Source organism: Photinus pyralis, unplaced genomic scaffold (genome assembly GCF_008802855.1).
Source record: "Photinus pyralis isolate 1611_PpyrPB1 unplaced genomic scaffold, Ppyr1.3 Ppyr1.4_LG5, whole genome shotgun sequence".
NCBI lineage: Eukaryota > Metazoa > Arthropoda > Insecta > Coleoptera > Lampyridae > Photinus > Photinus pyralis.
In genome coordinates this window covers 29297856-29322706 of record NW_022170596.1, presented here as the reverse complement: position 1 = coordinate 29322706, position 24851 = coordinate 29297856, and the positions used below count along the sequence as shown (strand labels likewise).

Sequence of the window (24851 nt, the reverse complement as noted above, 5' to 3'; positions counted from 1 at the left end):
CCGCGGATGTTTTGTTGACAAATGCACGCAAAACATTTGATTTTGAAATTTGTTTTGATAATTTATGTAAAAGGTAAAAGTACTTATAGAGTGTGACACGGAAGTTTGACATTTTCAGTTTTTCGGTGATACCTGAGTTATTTTCAACGATTTTTCAAAAATTTCAAATGCGTTTTTTTAGTTTACAATACTTTGCTCCCATTTAACTTACAATGTATCTCTCACCGTTACGGAGATCTAAAAGGTGAGCCATGAATTTAAACCACCCTGTACACTCACATAAAGGATCTTATACCTATACTCAACTTGTTCTCAAACAGGATCTGGGCAGAAATGTCATACAATTTTTAAAGGTATAGGCTCAATAATAGGATTTTCAAATACTCCACAATGTGACTCCAAACAATCAAGGTTCATTTTTCAATTTGAGTAAAGTAGCAAAGCAATGGATCAGTCTTGAGGACCTCCAGTTCCCCATGAAGCTACCATTAATGAGCGTCTGTTACAATGATTGACTTATTACCAAATGACTATTTTCACACGTTTACGTTTTTTTCCAAAGGAAACCTGCAGTTAGATTGTTTGACCGCACACCCATGACCAAAGGGGTACATGAAACAAACACAAAAGGCGACAAAAAACCTTGATTTCAACAGCAAAGCTATCATAAGCGACCAACATCTAAGTTGTTTTGATGATTTTCTTTTGGTGTTTATTATGTAGCACTCGTTATTTGAAGTTACTCCAAGCGACTCTCATAGTATAGTAGATAAACAAATATTTGTATGCAAAATTACATAAATATGCAATGTAATTTAGGCCAAGCCATGTTATAAAAAGGTAGAGTATTAGTAAATAGGTAGATAAGCCACTTAATTGCCACTGTTTGCAATATCTAATCAAGAGTTGTGGTTAATTATTAACAGGATGGAATTTGTATAGTTTTGATACCATGTCAATATTGGTAACAATCTTGTTAAATTAAGCAGAAATAGTTTCCATTAAAACTTCCGTATATACGGATTCCTTGCACACGTTATTTAATTAACAAATAAGATTACGCCTATTGGGCTTCAGCCTCTGAATTCCGTGCATTCATTTCAAACCCTTTCAATCAGCGACAATGCCGCCGAAAGCCGATGCAGAAACGTTAGAGTTAAGAAAGGAACTCGAAGACCTCTACGGGAAACTTAAGGTAAACCTTATTTTTGTCTCCAGACACTTTGAAATTTTCAATTTAGGAAAGCCACAAGCAAGTAGCCGATGTCACCTTTGAAAGCGCCTGCAGCGGAGTATCGGATGTTCCGAAACCGAAACTCAGCACCAAACGCCTGATGAAAGGGCACATAAACAAGGTGAACTCTGTGCATTACAGTGGAGATAGCAAGCACTGCGTTACGGGCTCACTAGATGGTAAACTGATAATATGGGACACTTTTTCAGGGAATAAAGTGCAAGTTATACCGTTACGATCGGCATGGGTTATGAGCGTAGCCTACGCGCCGTCCGGAAATTATGTCGGTACGAAAACTTCGTAATCTTCGTGCTGAGGGAAATTAAATTAAATTGCAGCGTGCGGTGGGATGGATAATATGTGCACAGTGTACGACTTGAACAATCGAGACTCGTCAGGTGCTGCAAAATTGGTGCGAGAATTAGCGGGATATGAAGGATTTCTGAGCTCGTGCAGATTTCTCGAGGACAAGAAGATCCTGACCGGCTCGGGGGATATGAAAATGTTCAATTGTTGGTAATCAATCTACAGTATACCAATTGCAATGTTTTAGATGCATGTGGGATTTGGAAACTGGTAGAAAAACAGTGGATTTTCCGGCTCACAATGGAGATGTCGTTTCGATTAGTTTATCGTCGGATGGTAACACATATGTTACCGGCAGTGTTGATAAGACCTGTCGTTTGTGGGATGTACGCGATCAGAAGCCTAAGCAGACCTTTTTCGGGCATGAATCTGATGTAAACTCAGTTTGCGTATGTCTTATGTGCCTTGGTTCAAAATCGTATTTTAATACACAAGTTTAGTTCCATCCGAGTGGACAAGCTTTTGTTACCTGCTCCGAAGATAAAACAGCGCGACTGTTCGACATTCGCAGCGATCAACAGGTGGCGCTCTACGAGCCGCCAAATAAAACCAGCGGCTTTACCTCATGCGGTTTGTCGTTGAGTGGGCGTTTTTTGTTCTGTGGGTCGGATGATAACAACGTGCACATGTGGGATACTCTCAAGACACAACATATTGGTATTATGCAACAATCGAGTATTGGTTGAAAAAGTAATGTTTTTAGGGATGTTAACTGCCCACGAAAATAGAATTACATCTCTGAGTGTGGCTCCGAATGGTATAGCTGTTGCAACATGCAGCTGGGATCAACACGTTCGAGTTTGGGGTTGAACATGATTCTTGATGGTATGCCTGAGAAAGACAAGAATATTTATTTACAAATGGTTTAGTTTACACAAAAAAATTAAGGATTTTAACTACCTTATGTAGACTCAAACATGATAATGTATTGCCTTGACACTGTTGCATCGTTTTTATTTAACTGGTAAGATTATTTATAAACACTTTAACTTTTATATATTATAACAATGTTATTTAATCAGGAGTGTGTAACTTTATTATAAAAAATTAGTAGTAACTAAAGTACATCATATAGTTACACAAATAAAGTTTTGAAATTGAATCCTTTTTTGGTATTGTAAGAGTGCAGTAAATGTCCCACTCTAGACTTTATACTTGTAACTGAGGAAACAATCGCTATTATAGAAAACAAATCGATTAGGCTAGAAGTGAATGTGAGAAAGCTACAGATTTGCATGGGCAGTTGTGCCGTAAGTGGGAGAGGGAGTTTAATTTGTGGCCATGCACTTGGAGAAAGCACAGTGACTCTGAAAACTTGCAGCATTAAGAAGTTCCTTCAAACAAGCGATAAACAAGGGAACGATTAATTGCATTTTTAGGAATAAAACTTATTGCATAACTATTAACTGTATTTATGACATACTCCATAGAATCGGGAACGAATGAAGGTAAACTTACTTATCAAATCTGGACCAAATTAAAATGCAATAATAGAAATATTTAATGTTTCCTTACTGCTAATATTCGAAAGGAATGTACAATAAAAAATATAAATTAAAGCGTTACGCTTGTGACTAGAACAAAATTGTAGACATAAAAAAAGAATGTCATTTACGGCAAATTAATTCGTAACAATAGCGCATGTAGAATAAGAGCACCAGTTTCTTTAGTGCTCCATTCTGGACAATCCCTCGCCACGGAATACGCTCCTGGTTTAACCAATAATTGAAAAACCGCACAAACCTCTTTGCTATCATCAAATTTAAAAAAGTCCAAAACACAATTTTCTAGAGCAGGGGTCAATACAATTTGTAAATCGTCCTCCTTCTGACAGACCAAGTTTCCAAACCGCTCTTGATCTACAGAACACGAAATTAACCCAAACATTTTAAGTTAGACTATGTACCTCGTGTAAACGGTTGCCCCCTATCTAGAATACTTCGGACGAATCCCAATCGTGTGCCATAAAAGGCGGTATGCCACTTCTCCGTTTGCAAATTATGCCAGTTGCGCAACGAGAATTTAACCCATCCTAAAATTTGCAATGTAATAAACACCTCGACTTGACCAACTCACCTTTCAAGTCTTCCTCCTTGACAGGATCGTTTAATTTAGTACACTCCGAGCAAAAACAAAGAGCTTCTTCGGATAAGAAAAATTCATCTGCAAAGAAAACGGTCAACCAACCGCCGTTTGCGGCCAAATCCAGTACCTGGAAGCAGCAACAATTTCTTATATTTTTCGCACTCTTCCTTGTAAGTGCAGGGTTTATGCGGCGATATGGGTGAGCCGTAATTCGGATTGCTTGGTGATGGAATCGCGGTTGTAGATGTTAGCGGGAGAGACAAACTCGTCTCGGACCGTTCCTTCTCGCAGGATTCGAGATCGGCCTTTTCCAAATCTGTACTACAGGAGGGATTCGGTTTCCCTTCGACTTCATTAATTATCTTGATCTAGAGAAATATCAATTAATTTCCGAAGGTCTTCACGCAAATGATCATAAACCATACGAGGTATTTATACGCTATTGGATGCGCATTTGGGAGTTGAAACAAACCTTTTTCTTATTTAACCAGGTTTAATAAGTATAAAATATTATTTTATATGGAGGTGAAGTATTATAATACAATGGTGGGCCTGTGTTTCACTTCGTTCGGCGGCTAATAGAAGGCGAGCCATATGAAAAGTAACTTGTTGGGACTTAGCTCGTATCTATACATACACGTCCTATCTTCACTAGGTTTTGCATCATTTTACAGAAAGCATTTTCAAAGTTTGATAAAAACACCAAACTCCTAAACTATAGATTCTAGAGGACCAAATAAAATATCAAGGTACTTTCACACTCTACAATAATGTTACCTAAGCATTGCTGTTGGCGAGTTATTTATGTTAAAAACCTAAAAAAGGACATTTCTGTTGATTATTTACCACAGAAACTTCTCCCGACGTCAGTTGCATTGGTAAACTTGATTTTTCTCTCTTTGTCATTTAAACAAGTGGGAAAATAAAATCTTCTACCCGACCTTTTGTAACAATTTCGCATTTTTACGTCTAATTTGACTGTACTCCATATAAAATGTGCTATTTTTCCTTGGAACTTCGTCAAAATTACCCAAAATATTTATTTTAATGATAGGTTTTTATTTAAGAGATCTTAATAGCGTTCGTTAAATGGCCTAGGTAATATCTTAACGTTTGAAGAACTTTTTTGGATGATTTTGCGGAAGATTCCTGAAGATTTTTTATTACCGAACGGCGAATTACTATTTTTTAATAATTTATTTATTTATTTATTTATTTTATTTACTAACAAAACGGGACTTGCTCTTTTACATTGTCAGCAGTCAACGGTTTTGGCTTTAACAACTTAAACAAACAAAAGTAACAAAACAACAATACTAAAAAAAAAACAAATACCAAAATGCAATATCAAAGATGTAACAAGACATTACGGACACTCGTTCAAGTTTCCTGGCTCGTGACCTATTAGATTTTGTCATAATAGTATGCAATAACTCCTTTTTTAAATAATGTTAAGTTTACATTAAATATGTATATTAGAATTGGTCTGGTGAATATATGCATTGGTGGTTATGGCTACCCTTATCATTGGCGATTTTAATTTGTGACCGGTTCGACACGTAGGCACATAAAATATACTTTTTGGTGTGGTTTTATGAGCTGGAACATACAGATTCACAAGTGATAGCAAATTAGGACAGTCAATTCTATTATTTATCAATTTGTGCATGAAACAAATATCAGCAACTTCTCTCCTATATTTTAACGGCATGATATGATTTTCCTCTCTAACTTCCCGATATTGATCATATTGGGGGTAAGTACCGTGTCTCTTAAAATATAGAAATTTTTAGAATTTATTTTGAACTGTCTCCATTTTTTTTTATGGATTTGTAGACCGGAATTCCAAACTCTACTGCAGTACTCTAATTTAGATCGTACCAGGGAGTTGTAGAGAATTTTTATGGAAACAATATTTTGAAATTCGGAGGTATTACGTATTAGAAACTCTAAATTTTCTAGTGATGAATTAACAACGTTATTTATATGCGCGTCCCATTTTAAGGTAATTGTAAATTCTACTCCTAAATCCCTAATTACTTTTACAGTTTGCAGTTTTTGTTGGTGCATAGAGTAATCTGCTTCGGTATACCCCTTCTTCGCTGTAGTATACGTCATGCTTTTGCATTTATTGATATTAGAGAAAAGTTTGTTTCTATTACTCCAGGCCACGACACTGTCAACATCAGTTTGAAGTAGTTGCACATCATCAACATTCTTAATTTCTTTAAATATCTTTAAATCATCTGCAAACATTAAACAGCGTATTTGATATTTAAAGGAAGGTCATTAATGAAAAGTAGAAACAGTAGCGGACCCAAATTGCTTCCTTGGGGTACTCCTGATACAGCACGAAACGGATCAGACACCTTAGCATGTATACATACATATTGTAGTCTATTTTGCAGATATGACTTAAAGAATGTAAGTAAATTGAATGAAAATCGGAAATGTTCTAATTTTTTAATTAAAATTCCATGGTGAACTTTGTCAAATGCTTTAACAAAGTCGGTATATATGACATCTACTTGTATACCTTGGTCTAGTCTAGAGCATTTGCTACGTAATGCAGAAATGTTGCCAAATTAGTTTCGGTTGACCTATTTTCGGTGAATCCGTGTTGTTGTATACAGATAGAATTTTTAACCTTATTAAAAATGTGTTGATATACAATTTTTTCAAATATTTTAGCCGGTACTGAAAGGATTGATATTGGTCTATAGTTTTCAATTTGTTCTTTATTGCCGGACTTGTGAATAGGAGTTATTTTCGATAACTTCCACTGGTCAGGAAAGGTGTTTGTTCTTAATGCCATATTGTATAATACGGTAAGAGGATATTTAAAAAAATCACAACATGCTTTAAAGATGTATGGTGGTATCTGATCCGGCCCCGCTGATTTTTTTGGTTTTAGTTTGCGGAGTATTTCCCCAACTTGCTCCATTTCAATTTTATGGAGTGCTATTATGTTGACCGTATCCTGGCCCATATGCCAGAAACACTCACATCCATATCGTATTGCGATTCATTTGTATACATTGAAGCAAAAAACCCTGCAAACTTTGAGGCTGCTAACTCTTGGGAATATTTTTGATCCCTATATTCATATCCCTGAACCTGTTGATTTTTTTTTCTTTTATTTTTGATACAATTCTAAAAACCGTTTATGTTCGTAGTTATTTCATTCTCAATACTATGTATATAGTTTCTGTAGGCAACTGTAACCTGCTCTTTGATTTTTTTCCTCGGCCTTACAAATTCATGCAGGTGATGATCCGATTTACGTTTACGCTTATGGTGGAACAATTTTTGTTTAATGTCGAGAATAATTTCTATAGTGAACCAAACTGGAAATGATTTTAATTTCTTATTTTTAAATTTAGTCACAGCGCGATCTAATATCCCATCTAGAACAGTATAAAACATTTCTACTGCTGCGTTAACGTTACCATATGTGTCTAAGATTGTCCAGTCAGCGTCGCGAAGTAATTGATATAATAACAGATAGTCGGCCTTTTTGTAATTATAATGTTGTGTGGCGTTACCGAAATGATTCTCACTACTTAAACCGCTTAGAATAATGCTAGTGGATATGATTAGGGGAGGGTGATACGGGTCGATATCAACCAGTGCATCATCACTTCTGTGTACTTGAACATTAGTGTTACTAATTACTAAATCTAAGGTCCTAAGTTGATTATTAAGTATGTTATTACATAGAGTCATATTAAACAGATTCATAAAGTTTTGAAGATTTCTACATGCTTCATTGCTTCCCCCCAAGTTGTAATTGATACCATTAATATTTGGTAGATTGTAATCTCCAACTAGTATGCTATCATTTGGATAAAATTCATCCCTGTTCTCTATCGCATTAAAATAAGAGGCGTAAATACTATTAGATGACCGTGGTGGAAAATAAAGACAACTCACTAGTAAATTTGTACCGTGTATATTTAACTTAATTGTAACAGTTTCCAGACCCACATCCAAATCTACCGAGGTACATTTAAATTTACCTTTAACTGCTATGACACCTCCTCCTCTTGTTTTATGCGAAGATTTTTTATTCCTATCGCAACGATATACTATGTACCGTGAGTCGAACAGCTCACTATCAAATATATCTGCACTAAGCCAGGTTTCTGTCAAAATAATGCAATCGTAATCATCAGCCAGTAGAATATTCAAAAATGTACTTGTTTTTGTTCTGAGTCCTCTCACGATTTGATAATAAATAGTAAGTTCTTTTATCTTCATAACAATGACCTGATAACTAATTTAAAGTCTAGTGCTTATTATTCAACACCACCCGGAAACTTGCTTCATCATCAAGACAGAATATAATCAGTAAAGTAAATGTATTTGTTTTTTTTAAAGTAATATATGACACACGTAGAGAAAAAAAAAATAAAGTTCTGCAACTTAAACAAATTAAAGCAATACCAAACAGCCAAAACTCAATTAAACTCAATAATGTGTTTTTTTCACTACTAGCGTCTGATGACATGATTATTAACCTTTTTTCCACTTGTAAAGTAGGCTTTCTCGGCATTTGTTCAAAGTGGTTAATAATGTGGACATTATTAACTAGTAGTCAATAATGAGAACTGTCACGCTGTCACTTTTAGAAAACACAACCTGAAATTTCGCTCAATAAACGTTTGGACAAGTTCTCTAAAATGAATAATTGCTACCATCCACCATTTCCAGAGAAATTACATACCTAAAATTATCACATTTTAAAAATTCGAACGAAATTACTCTTTGAAAATATCTCAATGACAGAACAAAATACGGCCTGTTTGACTTGTAATTCCACGTACTTGATTGACATGTTAAATTAATAAACAAAAAATTCTGTCCCACCGTTCACTTTCTTATCAACATAATATGCTAATTTAGAGGACTTCAAGAACTAGTAGTGAAAAAAATAGTATATATACCACGGTAGAGAAGTCTATTATTGCCTTCGCACCTTACACCCCTCGGCGCAAGCGCCTCGAGACGTAATCTTGGTGCTGAGGCAATAATACTGTACTTCTCTACCTTGATATATAATGTACTATTAATATATTCGCAATCATAGGTGGTGGAACATATGGTAGCTGATACACATCACATGACAATCGGCTCAGCAGCACTATTTGACGGTGGAGATAATTGTTTTGCAGAGTGAAGGAAAGCTACCATATGTTCCACCACACATAAAAAAACATATTTTTAAAAATGCGGGCCATGTCTGTTGGTTAGGGCCTTACCTGCTGACATTGCCCATATAAATCGAATATTGCATAACAAGGTTGACTGTAATCAAACTGCAAAGGTGGCTCTGGAACTCCATTAATATAAATTTGCACCTGACCGGCCTCGGTAAGCATCAAACTAACAAATGTGCCTGCTGTCAAACAGCTAAGCTTGTTGTAGTTTGACTTTGACTAAAATTGCAATGTGTAATTCAAGAATGCGAGCATGACCGAATACCTTAACGCCGTTAATAGAAACCCAGTCGCTCGCTACAATGCAGCTGGAACATTTGATAGCTAAACCCGTTACTGGGAGATTGAACCGTTCCGCTGCTCCGCACACTACGCCTAGCATAAGTGAAGAGGACCATTTCACATCGAGCTGTTCCAGTAACACTTTCACCGTCTCTCCTGGTTGAAGAGCTGGTTGAACGATCACCAACCCTTGGTTATACGATGCGACCCTTCTGGCAACACTACGTTCGCCTAATAATTCTATATTACGACCATGATTTTCGTGAAACTCGTACAAAATAGGTTTGCTAAGTTCGACAGGGACGTGTTTATTGACTTCGGATGAAAATGGCTCGGTTTTTAATCGATCTTGTTCTAAAGCGATTTCCAAACTATCTTGTAGATGTACGACGGTAAGAGGCGAGACTGGGACCTTCCGACTGGTAACTACGATTGCCGAACACGACCCGCGTAAATCGACAACTGCGTAGACGTTTTCGCCAATATTGGGAAAGTTTAAATGCAACTCTTCACCGTTTATTAGTATTTTAACAGTACCGTCGTGCATCCTCAGTAATCCAAGTCGATCGCCTACGCCTAACCAATTTAAACTCGGAGTAAACTGGTGCAAAATTTTATTTTTCATTCGCATCTGGTTGCCTTAAACAAACTGAATTTAGAACAGAAAGGACTTGGTGAGGTTACCTGTGATGTAACAAGTGTCTGAAGGTAAAGAGCCTATTGCCATCGAAGGTTCAGAAGTGGTTATGCCAAGACACAGTGTTCCACAGAACTGAGGTGCTACATAAAGAATTGCAAATTCGTACAATTCATCTTGGATTAAGGGAGTAGAGCTGAATGCAATACAATGGCTTATCTCTTTCCCTCTAACTGCTATTTGACCGGCTTGACTAAGTGTTATACCTTTACCATGGCATTCGTGAAATCTGCATCACCAGTTAACAGCGCAACTATTAATAGAATTTTACTCACCTGTGTAGATCAGCTTCGATAACCGGTTGCATCACACTGGTCGCCTGCAGAGACGCCGAGGTGTCGGAGCGAGGACAACTCTCTACGGCGACCGATGCTAAAGGTGCAACAGGTGATATACATGGAATACTGACTTGCGCGCATTGCCCATACAAATCAACGACAGCGTAAATATTAGAATGGGTAACGACGCACGCGAGTCCTTGAGGTACGCCGTCCTTGTAAAACTCCAACGTCTTTTCGGCACTTCTCATCACGCCGATCCGTACGCCTGCACCTAAAGTATCCAGATCGCACCCGTAATTATTTCTTATCGTCGTCCCATTCTCCATAATAGACGAGCCGCTAAGCATCCACGTATCGTGAGCCAAATCGGTAGCGGTACTTGGCAGTTCCAAATCGTCAGGTCGTGCCGCCGTCACCCCAATCTCTATACTACCCGACCACCGATCGACCATATTTTCTAGCGTAACCTCGAAGAGTTCGCCGTCTCTTAGTGGCCGATTCGAAAATACAATGGCGTCGTTAAATTCTGCCAAAGGTCTAGGTCGCACCGCCGTTTGCCCGTTCATTATAATACGGGCATTTTTGCCATGAACCGGATGAAAACGCAAGTCACTGCAAGAAAAGATATGGATTGTGAATGAAGAATAGCGAATCTACCTGTACAGCGTTGTATTTGATAAACTGGAATGTAAGGTATCAGGAGAATTATAATCGAATATATCTACAATAGAAGCCTCTACTGCTTGCCCGTATAAATCTGTAACACGAAATGTAAACAAAAATTCGTACCTACGCAAAGAGTACTGTACCAATAACTCCATAGACCCTATCTGCAACATTAGTTGCCGCAGTACCTTGGTCGACACCATTTACAAAAAAATGCAGAAGGGCACTCTCCTTACGCACTACACCCACCCGGTCTCCTACTTGCAGTCGATCCAAATTCACTCCATACTGCTCCAAAACGGTAGTACCATTATGCACAATTCCACTGCCGGTCATCATCCAGGTACCGGACCGAACATTGGTCATTGTAAAGGGAAACTCCAGTTCCGTTGGGCTGTGAGTGGTGACACCGATTTCAATCGAGCCCGCCCATTTGGTGACAACTCGTTCTAGTCTAACCTCAAACAATTCCCCCGTTTTCAATGGACGCGATGTTAAGACGACGCCGTTATTAAAATCGTCGGCGGCGTTAGGCCGTAAGGCGGTGCGACCGTTATTTATTACTTGTGCGTGAGCGCCACAATTTGTGTGGAATGTTAGCCTATCGTAATAATCGGAGACTGGTTGAGTGTCAATGGCAGGATATAAATGTTCTTCGACGCGCGTCGATCGCCTCATATTCAGGTTGTGCTCCTCACGTTCGTCCCTTTCGACAATGGAAACCTTTATGGTCATACCATATAAATCTATCACACCCCACGTCGCCACAGGCACTCTTTGAGCGGCAACCCCTTGATCGGATCCGTTTATGAAATAGTGCAGGTCACCGTTCGTCTTACGAACCATCCCAACCCGGTCCCCCTCGTTCAGCTCGTCCAAATTAAAGTCGCCGTATTCGCGACGCGTCCCCTTCCCGTTTGTTAATATTCCACAGCCGGACATCATTATGGTTCCGCTTCGCATGTTCGTCATGGTCGCAGGAAAAACGAGAGAATTGGGATTATGTGTGGTTACACCCATCTGTAAATAAATCAGGAGTCACGCAGAAAAAAAAACACGAATTCGCCGATATTTTGATGAACCAGCAAAGAATGAAGGCAAAACGATGTTGTGACTTACTGAGAGAAGAAGCTGTAATAGTATGTATTTACATAGAGGAATCTTTGGTATCTCTACCTACTGAAAAGTTATAAGGACATTGCTTTAAGTAATTCCTCCTCGAATTCCTCTACCTGAACCATAGTTTAGTTAAAGAATCCCATAGTGTAAACTCTGTTTTTCTATGACAACGCCTAACTGGCTACGTAAAACTATCTACTTTGATGTAATTTCAATATATGATTCGTGATTTTTCTTTCTTATATTCTTCTCCGAGTTTTTCTCTATTAAAATAATGTAAGCATATTAATTTGATTTATACAAAGTGTTCCAACGCAAATTTCTAATAAACGATTTTGGAGAAAATATAAAGTTGTAACTGCATTAATAATTTGTTAATTTAAGAACATACAAACTTACAAGAAGGAATGTTGTCACTTACCGAGACAGATTACAATTTCTGAGTAAGTGCATGCTGGCCCCTTAGTAAGCACCTATGCACCTGTGAAACTGTGAAAGGTATAACAAACATCAAGGCTTGAACTTAAAAATGAGTCCTTTCTGGTTCCCTGCTGTAAATTACAACGGTCTACAACATTTTTGCCCATGGGACATACAGTGATATTCATGTAGAAGTAGACATAGGGATTTCCTATAGGAATTTCCTATGTCTACTTTTACATGATAAAAAGTCTCCTGAAATACGCCCAATTTTATGCAACTAAAATAACTTCTTGAAACAAATAAAGATCTGGCTGTCATATTATTAATTTGACTATTCAATTCATCTAACATTTGTCACATTTCAACCAGTGAAATGTCTCGATTTCAAATTGCTGCGCCAATGGGAAGGAATTATAGTGATAATTGCACGTGTGGTATTTCAGCGATAATTTCACGTGTGGTATTTCAGCGACAATTCAATGCGATTATTCAATGACATTTTTGTCAAACTTCCACCAGTGAAATGACGCGAAATTTTGTCGTATTAACCGGAACATTCTTCTTAGTTTGTTAATCAATTACGACAACCGTCTTATCACCACATCTTTTAATTTAATCACTCATAACGAATTAGCTTGGAGCATAAAAGTTCGAATAGAATCAATGCAATGCAAAATGAAAAGCAACTTCCATAATTTATTTTGACGTTTATTGTTGTCATGGAAATACATTCGCGTGGGCACAGATCTACACATACACAGATTGCTAACCTTATGCATTTTTTGGGAAACAAATTTAGGTATACTTAAAAGCGCCCTCTATTGCGGAGCAGTATAAACATGTATCGTTTAAAACTGTAATATGACGCTTATGGATTTATGCGTTAGATGTCGCTGAAACAAAATTAAAGCGCAAAGTTTGCACAATTCGAATTCCTTAATATTCGTATTATTACAGTGGTATGATATGATAGGAGGTACGTTGAGCCATAATTGTTTAATTTAACACTGGAGCTACTCATTCGTCGTAAGGGAGTTATTAAAAGCGGGTCCCTGTGGTCACAGATACACACGAACATAGGGCAGGTTCTTAAAGAATCGTGAAGGTTTTTTGAAGTTGGCGGAAACTATTGCGGCTTTAAAGGTCTTGACAGATTGCTAACCGCAAAGGCATACTTACAAACTATGTATATCTCTGCCATCATTAACGTTACACTCTTTACCACGCCGATAACATATAAGATAGGGAGGTTATTTTCGGTTTAAATTTTTTGCAGCGACATCTAATGCATAAATCCATAAGCCTCATATTACAGTTTTAAACGGTACATGTTTATACTGCTCCGCAATAGAGGGCGCTTTTAAGTATACCTAAAATTGTTTCCCAAAAAATGCATAAGGTTAGCAATCTGTGTATGTGTAAATCTGTGGCGTGGGTAATTATGCTTAATTTTTCTTTTGATTCATTGAATAGTCCTCCGAATACCATTCGTAGTCGAAGTATTTGTAGATTATTTTTGAGCTGCTGCTCCACTCATGCTAGTTACGCTTTTTAATACCACTCGCGCAAGCGCTCGTGGTATTAATCAGCGTAACTAGCATTCGTGACAGCACCTCAAAAATATTCGACAATACTTCGACTACTTATGGTATTATATATGAATATTGTTGCTTTAGCTTCACATAAAATAAATCTCTTAAGCTCCTTTAACTGTTATTGGCACTATACCAATTGGAAATATCAACTTTTTCTTTAATTGAATATAGAATAAGGCCAAGTCAAAGTGATAATATTCAAATTAATGAATATGACAGGCAGACCCTCATTTGTTGTAGGTAGTTACTTTGGTTGCATAACATTAGGCGCCTTTCAGGAAACTTTTAATCATGTAAAAGTACTACTTCATGAAAAAAGATTTATCACGAACAGTTGCACTTTAATTTATGAAAATAACCATGAACTCATTGGTTCATCGAAATATCTTGTGACTCATTGTAGCACTGGTTCATCAAGTTGTGACAAACAAAAGAAAATTTACCTCAATACTACCGCTCCATTTATCTACCAATCTGTCTATACGGATCTCAAATAATTCAGCATCGCGCAATGTTCTATGCGTCATGACGACACCATTATTAAATTCATCTAACGGACGCCGCCTTTCCGCGGAACGTTGTCCATTGGATAATTTCACTAATGACCCACAACGCTCGTGAAACTTTAACTTGTCCAAATTTCGCATCTCCTCTGGCAGATTTAAACTGGTACGAAAATCGTGTGAAAAACAATAAATTGCACATCTAAAAGCCCTACCTAACGTTCATATCCATTCGAATATCCAAACTATTGCTACTGCTCAAACTCAACTCGCTAAGATCAGCACCAAGGGTAACATTTAAGATATCGTTATCAATCGCCAAGACCGAACTCCCGCTTAGACAGTCGTCATTATTGTGTTCACGTAGAACAGGATTGGTAATCGTTACTTGGACACATTTCCCATACAAATCCACAACACCATAAACGACAGTTGGTAAATTTTCAGCTGCAACACCTTGCGACTCGCCATTTATAAAAAATATTAAATCACCCTGTCAAACAATCTTTAATTATTGTATTCCTAGCGCAGACTTTAGCACCTCGTTAGTTCTCATCAAGCCGACACGATCATCTTGATTCAAGCAATCCAAATCAATCCCGTACCTTTCAGTTAGAAGAGCACCATCTTTTAGTATAGAGTTCCCGGCCATAATCTAACAAAACTAAGATAAAGCAATTTAATTTGGAAAAAGTCCAATTACCCATGTGCCATTTTGCAGCCGAGATGCACAGGCAGGAAATTCAAAATGTAAGGGGTCACATTCCGTTACACCTATCTCCAGACTTCCCGACCATGAATTTACCTTTAAGCAGAAAGTTTATATTAAATGTCACTTTTATAAATGAAACTCATACTTTTCTGTCTATACGAATTTCAAACAAAACATCATTTACTAAAGGTTCCGCTGTTATAACTAATCCATGATCGAAATCGTTGTCATTTCGAACTGCAGTACAGTTATCGTTTTGTAATGTTATTCTTTCACCACAGCGATAGTGAAAGTAAGCCATTGTAGAATTTGTTATTACTTATTACATGATTTGTATTTGGCAGTAATTAATTAATTAAATATTGCAATGGGACCTAAAATAAAAGTTTCATTGTTTATTTTTTGGAATTTTGGATTATTGAAATAACAGCTGGTTTCATTTTTGTTTGCGTTACGTTGGTACCACTATTTTGGGTGTGTTCAGGTAATTTTTTGGGTGTATTCCATTCGCACGTGTTAGCGATTATTTCTACCAGTCACGGCGCCATTGGATATATTTGAATCTTTCAATGGGACTGAAAACATGATGATGTTTTGAAACGGAAGGTTTAATGTTCTGGGAGGACTCTTGAAAGCATTTAGAAAGATTTTATTTCCGGATTATTATTGAAACACATTAGAAGAACCATTCATTATATAAAGAAAAGTGATTTCATCCAGCGCAGAATTCAGGAGAAGACACTAAATATGGACTATATAACAACTGAAGTAAGAAGTTTCTTCATTACTTAGAAGTAAGTTAATTATTCTGTTGCCTGTAGATCACAAGCTACTCTAGAAAGTTCCCCCCGATCCTCTTGGGCATGATATGAGAAAATGGATTAGATACAACTCACATAAAGACACAAATAGGTTTTCAAATATTGAAAAATGGTTTCAAATGACATGACATGACATTGTGGACATTAGATCGCAGTGTTTTAATAAGTTATTTAAATATCCAAAATGTTGCAATGAATGTCGTTTTTAAAACATGCTTACTGCTTACCGGTTTTCTTGGGATTTCGATTAATTTCGTTAGATACCTACTAAAAAGAAAAGAAGTCATGAAGACCAGCTCGTGTACGTTCAATCGTCGCCTCTAGCTACCGTAGAGGTAGGTAAGCGTCCAAGAAGCTTTGAAGCTTCCTATAAGTAGGTATAGGTAAGTGCAAAGTGGAATTAGAAAAACGGAAATTATAACAGAGTCCTTTTACTTCCGTGCAAAAATCAATTCAACCCTTAATGCCACCCCTAGCTTCTTCAAGCTCTCGTGGATAGATGACACCACTATATACGCCAAGCACGCGCCCGAATCAAATAAGTATAAATAATTAATGGTGCATTAACGTTTCCCACCGTTTAATGGTGCGCTGATGTTCTCATCTCCTAAACGGATGGCCCAAATCTACCGTGATAGGGAAAGAATAAACGCTCATAGCGTAAAAGTGGAGTATAAAATTAGGCCACCATGTAGATAACTCCTACATTTTTAAACGTGCAATAGCACGGTGGTTGATTTTGTCATCAAAAAGCATCAATACGTGGGAAGAACCACTCCTTCCTTACAAACCACCCACATTTAATCACCTTCGTCAAACGCGCTAGAGGCATCTAAAATATTAAGTTATGCGGGCGTTGGGTGATTGCAACCGTCGTCGTCGTTGGCGGCAACCGCATTATATATCACGTATATTCCACGAATAGAATTTTTTTTTATTTGCATTACGTTGTTATTCGTCAATAAAAAATCATAAACGGATGTAGAAGTGTTAATAATATGGCGTGCTTTGTCTATGATCGTTTAGGTAGAGCTATTATAGCGCGCAGTTAACAATAGGGAACGCGTGCGGGGGTGGCGTGCGCCTGTAATCAGACTGCTGGGGGGTTTTAGGGTTGTGGGTAGCACCATCACGCCGCGACGCTTTGGTTGACCTGCCGCCACATAGTCGACGTTTATATGGATATTCTCGAGCGACGGTCGCATCTAAAACCTATTAAATAAAAATGCACGCGGTAATTTTTTCACTCTGCAAAATAGAGAACAGCCCTAATTGAACACGAGGGGCGAAATGTAGGTACATTAAATATGTAAATTGGTAGACGGCGAAAATACGTACATTGTTCGCACTCTCCCAGTTCATTTTCTTTTCGTAATTAGAAAAATGCGCCTCATTGCGTTTAGGGTTACAATACAAACGGGTAAAGCGGCGAATTGGCGTCGGAGCGCGCCTGCTGCCTATGGATCGGCGTCTTTAGGTAAGAGAGCAAGGTATATCAAAGCACGTTTTTCCCGTCGGCATTAATCTTTAAAATGAAATTTATTAACTATTTTAAATATTTCCTTCAAAAGAGACAAAACGATGACTGGCCGCATGCATATCATGAAGGAAATATTTTTTGCAGTCTATCCCATCATTGGGGAATGGGGATCTCACTTGACTATCCAATAGACCGTCCCCCACCTTCAAATATTTAGAAATAAAAACTCCATACATTTCACCGAGAGGCTGAATAATTCAACACTAATATATTACCTACGCAGTTCAATTTCATGCTTCTAACGGAAGTAATGCCCATTGCTTGTTTTAGCATCGACGTATAATTTCATTGCCAATGCGTGCCATCGATTAAAAAATAAATAGTGTGCCTATTTAACACAAGGGGCATTTTACAGATGGGGTTTTGAGGCGTACCGTGTAATCAAAGAAGTGTAGGTACAGAATTGTTCGCGTTTAGTTGAAGTAATGGAAGGAACGGGACGAGAAAAATTTGACACTTGAACTAACAATGCTTTAAAATTCAAGAAAGAAACTTTCAGACCTCACCACAATTGGCAAAGTTTTGCAGGCACGGACGAAATTTTGAGAAAAGTAAAGAGGGGTCGCACCATTAAGAACTCAAAAAATAATAAAGTATAATTAGTGTAAGATAAATGGGAATTGGGTTACTTCATGCAAGAAATGGAGTTTTCCAGAACGCCCCATTGCCCTCTGGATGAACTATAGCATTTCTTTTTACCACCCGCAGACGTTAGTAAGGGAGGCATAGCATTGGAGTAAAAAATGACCCCCTATTTATACTTTTTTGAAGGAAATACACGTTTTGAAGCACCGGGAATTCAAATGAAACAAAATCTCGATGATGTCGGTCTGTTTGTACTTGCATTTCCGGCTGAAACGGTTTCTGGGCGCAGGTGTGGGGTGGATACCTATCTGGTGCTAGCCACAGCATTTTTTTTCATTTTTAAGACGTTGCCATTAATTTGGTGATGTGCTCCCTGCTTAACTTTCAGTTTTAGAAGATTGTGGTACTTACTCGAATACATATGTACTAGAAGCGACACTCATTGGAGGAGTATATGTTAGTCTAAAATGTTTGGAGGGATGTTCTTGTATTTTCTGCTCTTCCTTTTGTTTTCTAGCGGCCGCCTAATAGTTGTGTTGAACGAACCCATATTAATGATATTTCGACCAGGGAGATCTTTACAATACATTGAGTTGGTTTAATCAAATGGTCAAATAACTAAATAGTTTTCCGAAGAGAGTGACTTAATCTTTGAAATAATGATTTGATTTGACTTCAATTATCTTTTAAGTTTCTACACGTAGGTACCTACCTCAATTATCAATTGTTACATAAGAGGCATGTTTCTTTAGTAAGAACGGACGGTTTCAATATAAAAACAAAACGAAAGAAAATCTTCAAACACCAAATTTATTTTCAAATTCTATCTACTTTTCTCTTTTTTTCACATAGTTGCAAAGTCAGTTTATAATCATCATGCATTATCGTGCGCCTTAAGGCATACAACTAGGCTGCTTTAAATGCCGCATTTTTTTTAATGGCTCTCAATTACAAAAATTTCGAAAGCACGCGGGTTCGGCATAGGTACGTTTAATTGATGCTGAATTTTGAGATACATTAATCCCTGAGCAAATAGAAAATTACTGTTATCCAAGGGTGGTCAAATTCACGCCCGAGTGCTGGTGTTGGGAGGAGGGAAATCTTTAACATTCATCGACTAACATTGAGCGTTGGGGATTTAGGATGTTTGTTTTATAAAAGACCGCACTCAGATTTTTAATTAGACTACCTAATAAATGTGTCGGGTTTCGTGGCACAGGTTTAAGTAACAAGTACCTAAGTAAATGATTGAAATGTCTACGACAAATCTCCTGATTTCCCAACAATGCTCACGAAAGTGTGTTTCATTTAGCGCCTTGATAAAATACAAACCTATTTAAAAGTAGCTGCAGTGATGATGGATAAAAATAAATTGTTTATTCGTTGGAGAGAAATGCATATTCCGGATTCTAAATAAAAATTTCGAAATTGTCGAAATATTTCAGGCTGCAAGCGCCGGATGAGCAAGTGCTAAAGACGGAAAGCGCGGTCGTTGTATAAGGGTAGTGGGACGGAAAGTGCGAAAGATTAAGCGGCTACGCCAAGAGAGAGCGAGTATAAATCCAGAATCGTTCCATCATGCTGAACGATTTGCTCGTCCGCTTCGAGAACATTTAAAAATTGCGTGCCGCATACGTAACGTTGGCATTTTTAGAAATGCAGCCCGCATACATCCATAAGAAATGAAGCGGCGGCGCGTCACAATCGCATAAAAGAATTTCGCGCCGAGTACGTGCGTTAATTATTATGCGGTTACACGGGCGGGCGAAATTGATATTTATCCAACTTATTGACAGATGAGGTGACAAGTTTCCGCATGCACGATATTCCGAATTTAGCAAATATAGCGCAAAGTGACGTGACAAGGTTGAAGCGATATATTTATCAAATGCGGTAGCGTTAGCAGTAGCGGGGAGGCGCTAACCTAGACACTTGCCGCAGACAGGTGGCCTCCCACGTACTCGCATAACTCCCTCTCTTTCTACCCGTATAAATGCCGTTCGTGACCAGTATCTCACTCCACGAAGTTTTTGACGCTTACCATCCTTATCTGACCTGTGGGCAACTTCAACTTGCCTGACGCACGAGACTAATCAATTACTACGTTCACACAATGAGTGACTTTACGTAAAAATTCTTTTGTCTTCTTTAAATTTTTTAAACCGAAGCGCGACGTCATAATTTCGCCCAATTAATTTTATCCGTTGATGCTTTCACCATTGAATTTATAACGAACCGAAGGTTCTTTCACACGGCAATTTAAAAGTAACCACGACAGACGACGTGAGTCGGCTACCCATATCTAAATATAAACGCCGCTAAGCTTGGGCTAATTAGAAAACGAACCGGATGCGATTCGTCCTCGATGCCCGCGGTCACAATTACGCGACACCCTAAAAAATTTATCATTACTGCTTTGTGAGATTCTTTATACGCATTTTCATGATTGGGAAAATCCAAGCCGCACACGCGGTGCAGTACCTATAGGTACCTTTTGCAGGGGCCGTTTTTGACACATTTGAAACAAATGCGTCTGCATGTGTCTTTATCGTATCTGTTCATCAGTCACCCATCCTCCACAGAGAGCCGAGACAATAATAGAGAAAATGCGAGCACCCCACAATTATCAGGATATTGATTTCCTTTTTTTTCCTTATGAAGGCTTTTCATTTGCCTAAACATAGATTTGAAATGCAAATTGCAATACAGTAAGGAACCTGATCATTGCCCAACGAACTACTGATCGAAATAATTATTAAGCGGGAGAGTAAAGCAATGGCAGCTTTTTAGGAGAGTCGATGGTTTCTTTGGTCTTTATTCTCTCTGTCTGCGAATAGTGTAACACGATAACTGGCAAACTCTTGGACCGATATAGAGCTTTAAGAAATCTAACATTGTCTTGGTCTCGGCTTTTGTTCAATAAATTCGGACGAAAAAGGACGATTTTCTCGATGCTAATTTTTTAAGTTTGTTTATTATTTATAGCAAGAATATTAAAGCGAAAAATAGCTAAAAGCTTTCGCTTGGTTCTGAAAATTGAATTTCAGTTATTATATTTAAACGCTCTTCCTACGATCGTACAATTTGCTATTTACTATTTTTCGTGTATAGTGAGCAAGCTGGTGAAAACCTATCTAAAGCTTTCTATCGATTCGATAAATAAGATTCTTTTCATAATCGTTACTTAATACTTATTTACAAAGACACTTTGCAGAAAAAAGGGGATAACACTGTTCATTTCATTCCCGAATCCCGACTGACAAATTGTTGTTGGCCAAGGCGTTAAACTATTTTTTTTATAGTACCTAGTACACTATTTTTTCTGAAATCCCAACCATGAACCAACATTATCATAAATTAAGGTATTTTTATAAATGCGTAATTTTTTGTTACACTTGAAATCAAGAGTCTATGGCTCTACGTCATTGATTTGTGAATCAATTTCAGACATACGCACACATCCGCTAAAACACTGTAACATCTATCAAGGTTGCGAAATCGATAAAAATGACTTGTCTGAAATTAATTCACACATCCATGATGCAGGGCTATCCCTGATTTCAAGTGTACCATCTTTTGCCTTTTTTTCGGGTCAGGAAAGTTCGTTGCTTAGCAACGAGCTAAAGCACTGGATTGGCGTATTTTGAGATCTGAATTTGCTTTGAGAAAGTAGACATTCCCGAACGATTTCAGAAAAATATAATTTTCGTACGCGGGGTTTATGGGCATCAGAGAATGCCCCAATAAGCCCACCCTTGACTAAGTATATGTGCTTGACTGCTTAACATGTACCTTATTGTACCTACCATATGTGAACCCAATGCAAGAGAAGAGGGCGCACTTTTAAGAAATAGGTACCTACTCTCTGGTACAGGTAACAGCATAAGTATGCTAACCAAATTTATGTGATTTTAGTTCTGGACTATAATGGATAGCTTATCCTTATACTCATTTTTGTCCAATAATTTATTACATTAATTATTTCTATCTAAATCAATGTTTATGATTCGGTTTATGAGAATTTGAGAAAGTATTCAATGACCAAGATCAACGTGTAGGTAGTATAGGTATCAACTTAGAAAAGCCAAAATTGGAAGACGGCCTTCCGTGTTTTTTTCACCATTTGTGTTCAAAAAATTTGCTGTGGGCCACGCACGCACTTGCTCGTTTTACGTAATGGTGGATACGACTCGGCCTCGGGCGGCAAACAACTAAAAAGTTTATTACGATATGAATGGGAGAGTTTATCGTTTATGTGACTTTTGCTCTAGTCTTTTCTTCACGTTGATAACTGTAATACGAAACGTGCAAACTTCCTGTTTTGGAAATTCCGTTTCGCTCAAGCCTTGGACCAAGTGCCAATACCTATTGTACCTGTTTTGTTTTCGATAAGCTTGCGCATTTTTGTACATCACGAGTTCATTTGCCCTATTTTAAAGTGATGAAAAAATTGCTCACATGGGCAGGTATCTCCCGTCGCAAATTAGTAGAATGACTAAGTTCAAAAGACATATCGTGTTACGAAACACGTGTTTATCGTCAATGAGATTAGCTATGCAAAATTCGTATTTACGCTGTAATGAAATATTATGAACGGGATGGCATTGATGGGTGACGTACGTGTGCGGTCAGGCACGTGGGCACGTGCAATATAGGGCTACTACAATTTCGCTTTGTTACACGCGAAAATACAAGTAAAACAAAACAGGTGCTAATATATGTAATAAGATACAGTTCGTAGCGTCGCGACGCTGCAGTGTGGACGTGGCGGCGCGTGTCTGACGCGTCTCGGGTCTAACTAGCGACCCACCCGGCGCCCCTTACTAACCGCAAAACTGTGACCACAAACATTTTTTGCAGCTTTTTGTTGTTATTTGAGATTTTTGCATGGATTACATTTTAAAATCGGTTAAATGTCCCATTCTCAATGTCTTGCATTCGTTTAATTGGTCAGTTTCAGTTGCAAGATGCCATTTTGATCGTATGCAAATTTTGCATTTTGTTGACGTCTGGGGGACTCCCAAGGTGAAGGTGCTCGTTTTAAAGATATAAAAATAAGATTAACGATTTAATGAGTTTTGTTTGAGATCCACCGAAAGGATCGGGAGTGTGATGTGGCGGTGTCGGCACGCGACTCAGGCAAAATCCGTCCCCCCGCCCCGCTCTGCTAGTCGCTGCCCGGCCACCTACGCCGTCGCACGCGCTCAGCTCAACCATATACACGCCAGCGTTTCTGCCTGCACACTTCCACGAAAATCACGGTCAACTTCTCACGCCGACCCACTACCACCTCTTTTAAGTGGAACCCGCATCTTACAAACTCTCAAACGCAAGATAATATTCAAACGTGCCGGTGATGCGCCAACGATTTTAAAAAATAATGACCGCCAAAACAAAACGCAGCACCGAACCGCGAAGAGCCAACAAACCTTTGATGGAAAAACGACGCCGCGCGCGTATCAATCAAAGTTTGGCCGCGTTAAAGACGCTCATACTCGACTCCGCGAAGGCCGAAAATACGAAACATTCCAAATTAGAAAAGGCGGATATTTTGGAGCTGACCGTGCGACATTTTCAACGCCACCGAAGCTTGGATACGCAGGGTGTTCAACAGTATAAGGCCGGTTACGCGGATTGCGTTCGCGAAGTGCAGCGATACCTAGAAACCCCCGACGCACAGACAATGACAGTTTTAGATTCGGGAGTGCGACAAAGACTTCTTCAGCATTTGGACAGTTGCGTATCGGAAGTGGACGTCGATTTAAAACCTAACCACGAGGAACGCGTCCAAGTGCCAGCGGACTCCTCCAGCAGCCCCGAAGAAATCAACAACAACACCAACAACCAAAACTCCAGTAAGCAAATTGACCACCAACCCCTTCCAAACAAAGTCGTGAAGATGAACGACGGCAGCTTCGTTTTCGTTCTACCATCGCACTATCTACAAATAGCGTCGGCCCTCGGCATTAACTTGCGGTCTAATCAGGCGGCGGATCTATCCAACGCCGAGGAACAAAGGCAGAACGACGATCCGGAGAAACGAGAAATCGAAAAACCCTTAGATTTCAGCAAAAACAATGAGCTGCGTGATACTATGTGGAGGCCGTGGTAGAAATGTAGAAAAAATGTTCCTTTAGCCCTAAAATATGATATACTCATTATGTACTTAAAATTTTGTAAATATGTAGATATCTTTTAAATATAAAACCCAATGACGTCAATTTTTGTACTAGAAGATAGAGTTGTAACCCATCCTCACGAGCGGGCGTCATAAATTTATTGAAAATAAAATACCTACCGCACGACGTCCGTGGGTGGCGTATGCTGGTTCATCTTTCATCAACACCTTGAACGTCCACCCTAATATAATAATAATAGTTATTTTATGTCTGCACTTCAGAATTTTTTTCTGGATAATTTATTATTTATCAGCACCGGGTAAAAACTTTTGAAATAAGTTATTCGAGCAGTTCCGCGCTCAGCGTTCGATCCTTTCACTTGTGGGTGTGGCTTCGAACGACCCCTATACTGAAAGACCTACACCTCCAGACAGTTCGCTGCGCAAAATGTCAATTACCGGTTCAAGTTCAGTCTCGTACAAGTCGCTACCAAAACTGCAAAGCGAAAATGGCCCCTGTTTTGAAGGTGGATTTTAAAAATATAAATTGAGATATTGATAAAATAAGACGGCAATTGCGAAAGTATAGTCGTTTTTGTCATTTC

At 38.4% G+C, this 24851-nt stretch overlaps 3 protein-coding genes across 3 annotated transcripts; 2 read left to right on the top strand and 1 right to left on the bottom strand.

The window, feature by feature from the left end:
• Positions 1-940: 940 nt before the first annotated feature.
• On the top strand, positions 941-2702 carry LOC116172499 (guanine nucleotide-binding protein subunit beta-2). The gene is made up of 6 exons (XM_031489728.1): positions 941-1195; positions 1242-1521; positions 1573-1738; positions 1788-1989; positions 2041-2257; positions 2304-2702. The coding sequence occupies exons 1-6, from the start codon at positions 1124-1126 to the stop codon at positions 2408-2410; spliced, it is 1044 nt and encodes a 347-aa protein (XP_031345588.1). The 5' UTR covers positions 941-1123; the 3' UTR covers positions 2411-2702.
• A 375-nt stretch (positions 2703-3077) lies between these two features.
• Positions 3078-15619, bottom strand: LOC116172496 (neuralized-like protein 4). Its single transcript, XM_031489724.1, has 15 exons — positions 15328-15619; positions 15174-15275; positions 15012-15125; positions 14686-14963; positions 14411-14633; positions 10974-11850; positions 10822-10921; positions 10159-10776; positions 9871-10112; positions 9170-9825; positions 8947-9123; positions 3813-4053; positions 3677-3763; positions 3507-3632; positions 3078-3459 (listed from the first exon to the last, which is right to left on the bottom strand). The coding sequence occupies exons 1-15, from the start codon at positions 15481-15483 to the stop codon at positions 3212-3214; spliced, it is 4245 nt and encodes a 1414-aa protein (XP_031345584.1). The 5' UTR covers positions 15484-15619; the 3' UTR covers positions 3078-3211.
• A 7643-nt stretch (positions 15620-23262) lies between these two features.
• LOC116172435 (transcription factor HES-4-A-like) lies at positions 23263-24349 on the top strand. The gene has a single exon (XM_031489651.1). It carries the CDS (start codon positions 23509-23511, stop codon positions 24238-24240), a length of 732 nt encoding a protein of 243 aa, XP_031345511.1. The 5' UTR covers positions 23263-23508; the 3' UTR covers positions 24241-24349.
• Positions 24350-24851: the final 502 nt, after the last annotated feature.

Excerpts from the sequence above, each read along its gene's own strand:
- LOC116172499 (XM_031489728.1), top strand. The coding sequence starts at position 1,124 with ATGCCGCCGAAAGCCGATGCAGAAACGTTAGAGTTAAGAAAGGAACTC. Across the intron at positions 1,196-1,241 it reads ACCTCTACGGGAAACTTAAG|GAAAGCCACAAGCAAGTAGC; the intron begins GTAAACCTTATT and ends TTTTCAATTTAG. Across the intron at positions 2,258-2,303 it reads TCTCAAGACACAACATATTG|GGATGTTAACTGCCCACGAA; the intron begins GTATTATGCAAC and ends TAATGTTTTTAG.
- LOC116172496 (XM_031489724.1), bottom strand. The coding sequence starts at position 15,483 with ATGGCTTACTTTCACTATCGCTGTGGTGAAAGAATAACATTACAAAAC. Across the intron at positions 14,634-14,685 it reads CGAATGGATATGAACGTTAG|TTTAAATCTGCCAGAGGAGA; the intron begins GTAGGGCTTTTA and ends TTTTCGTACCAG. Across the intron at positions 11,851-14,410 it reads AATGGAGCGGTAGTATTGAG|ATGGGTGTAACCACACATAA; the intron begins GTAAATTTTCTT and ends ATTTATTTACAG.
- LOC116172435 (XM_031489651.1), top strand. The coding sequence starts at position 23,509 with ATGACCGCCAAAACAAAACGCAGCACCGAACCGCGAAGAGCCAACAAA.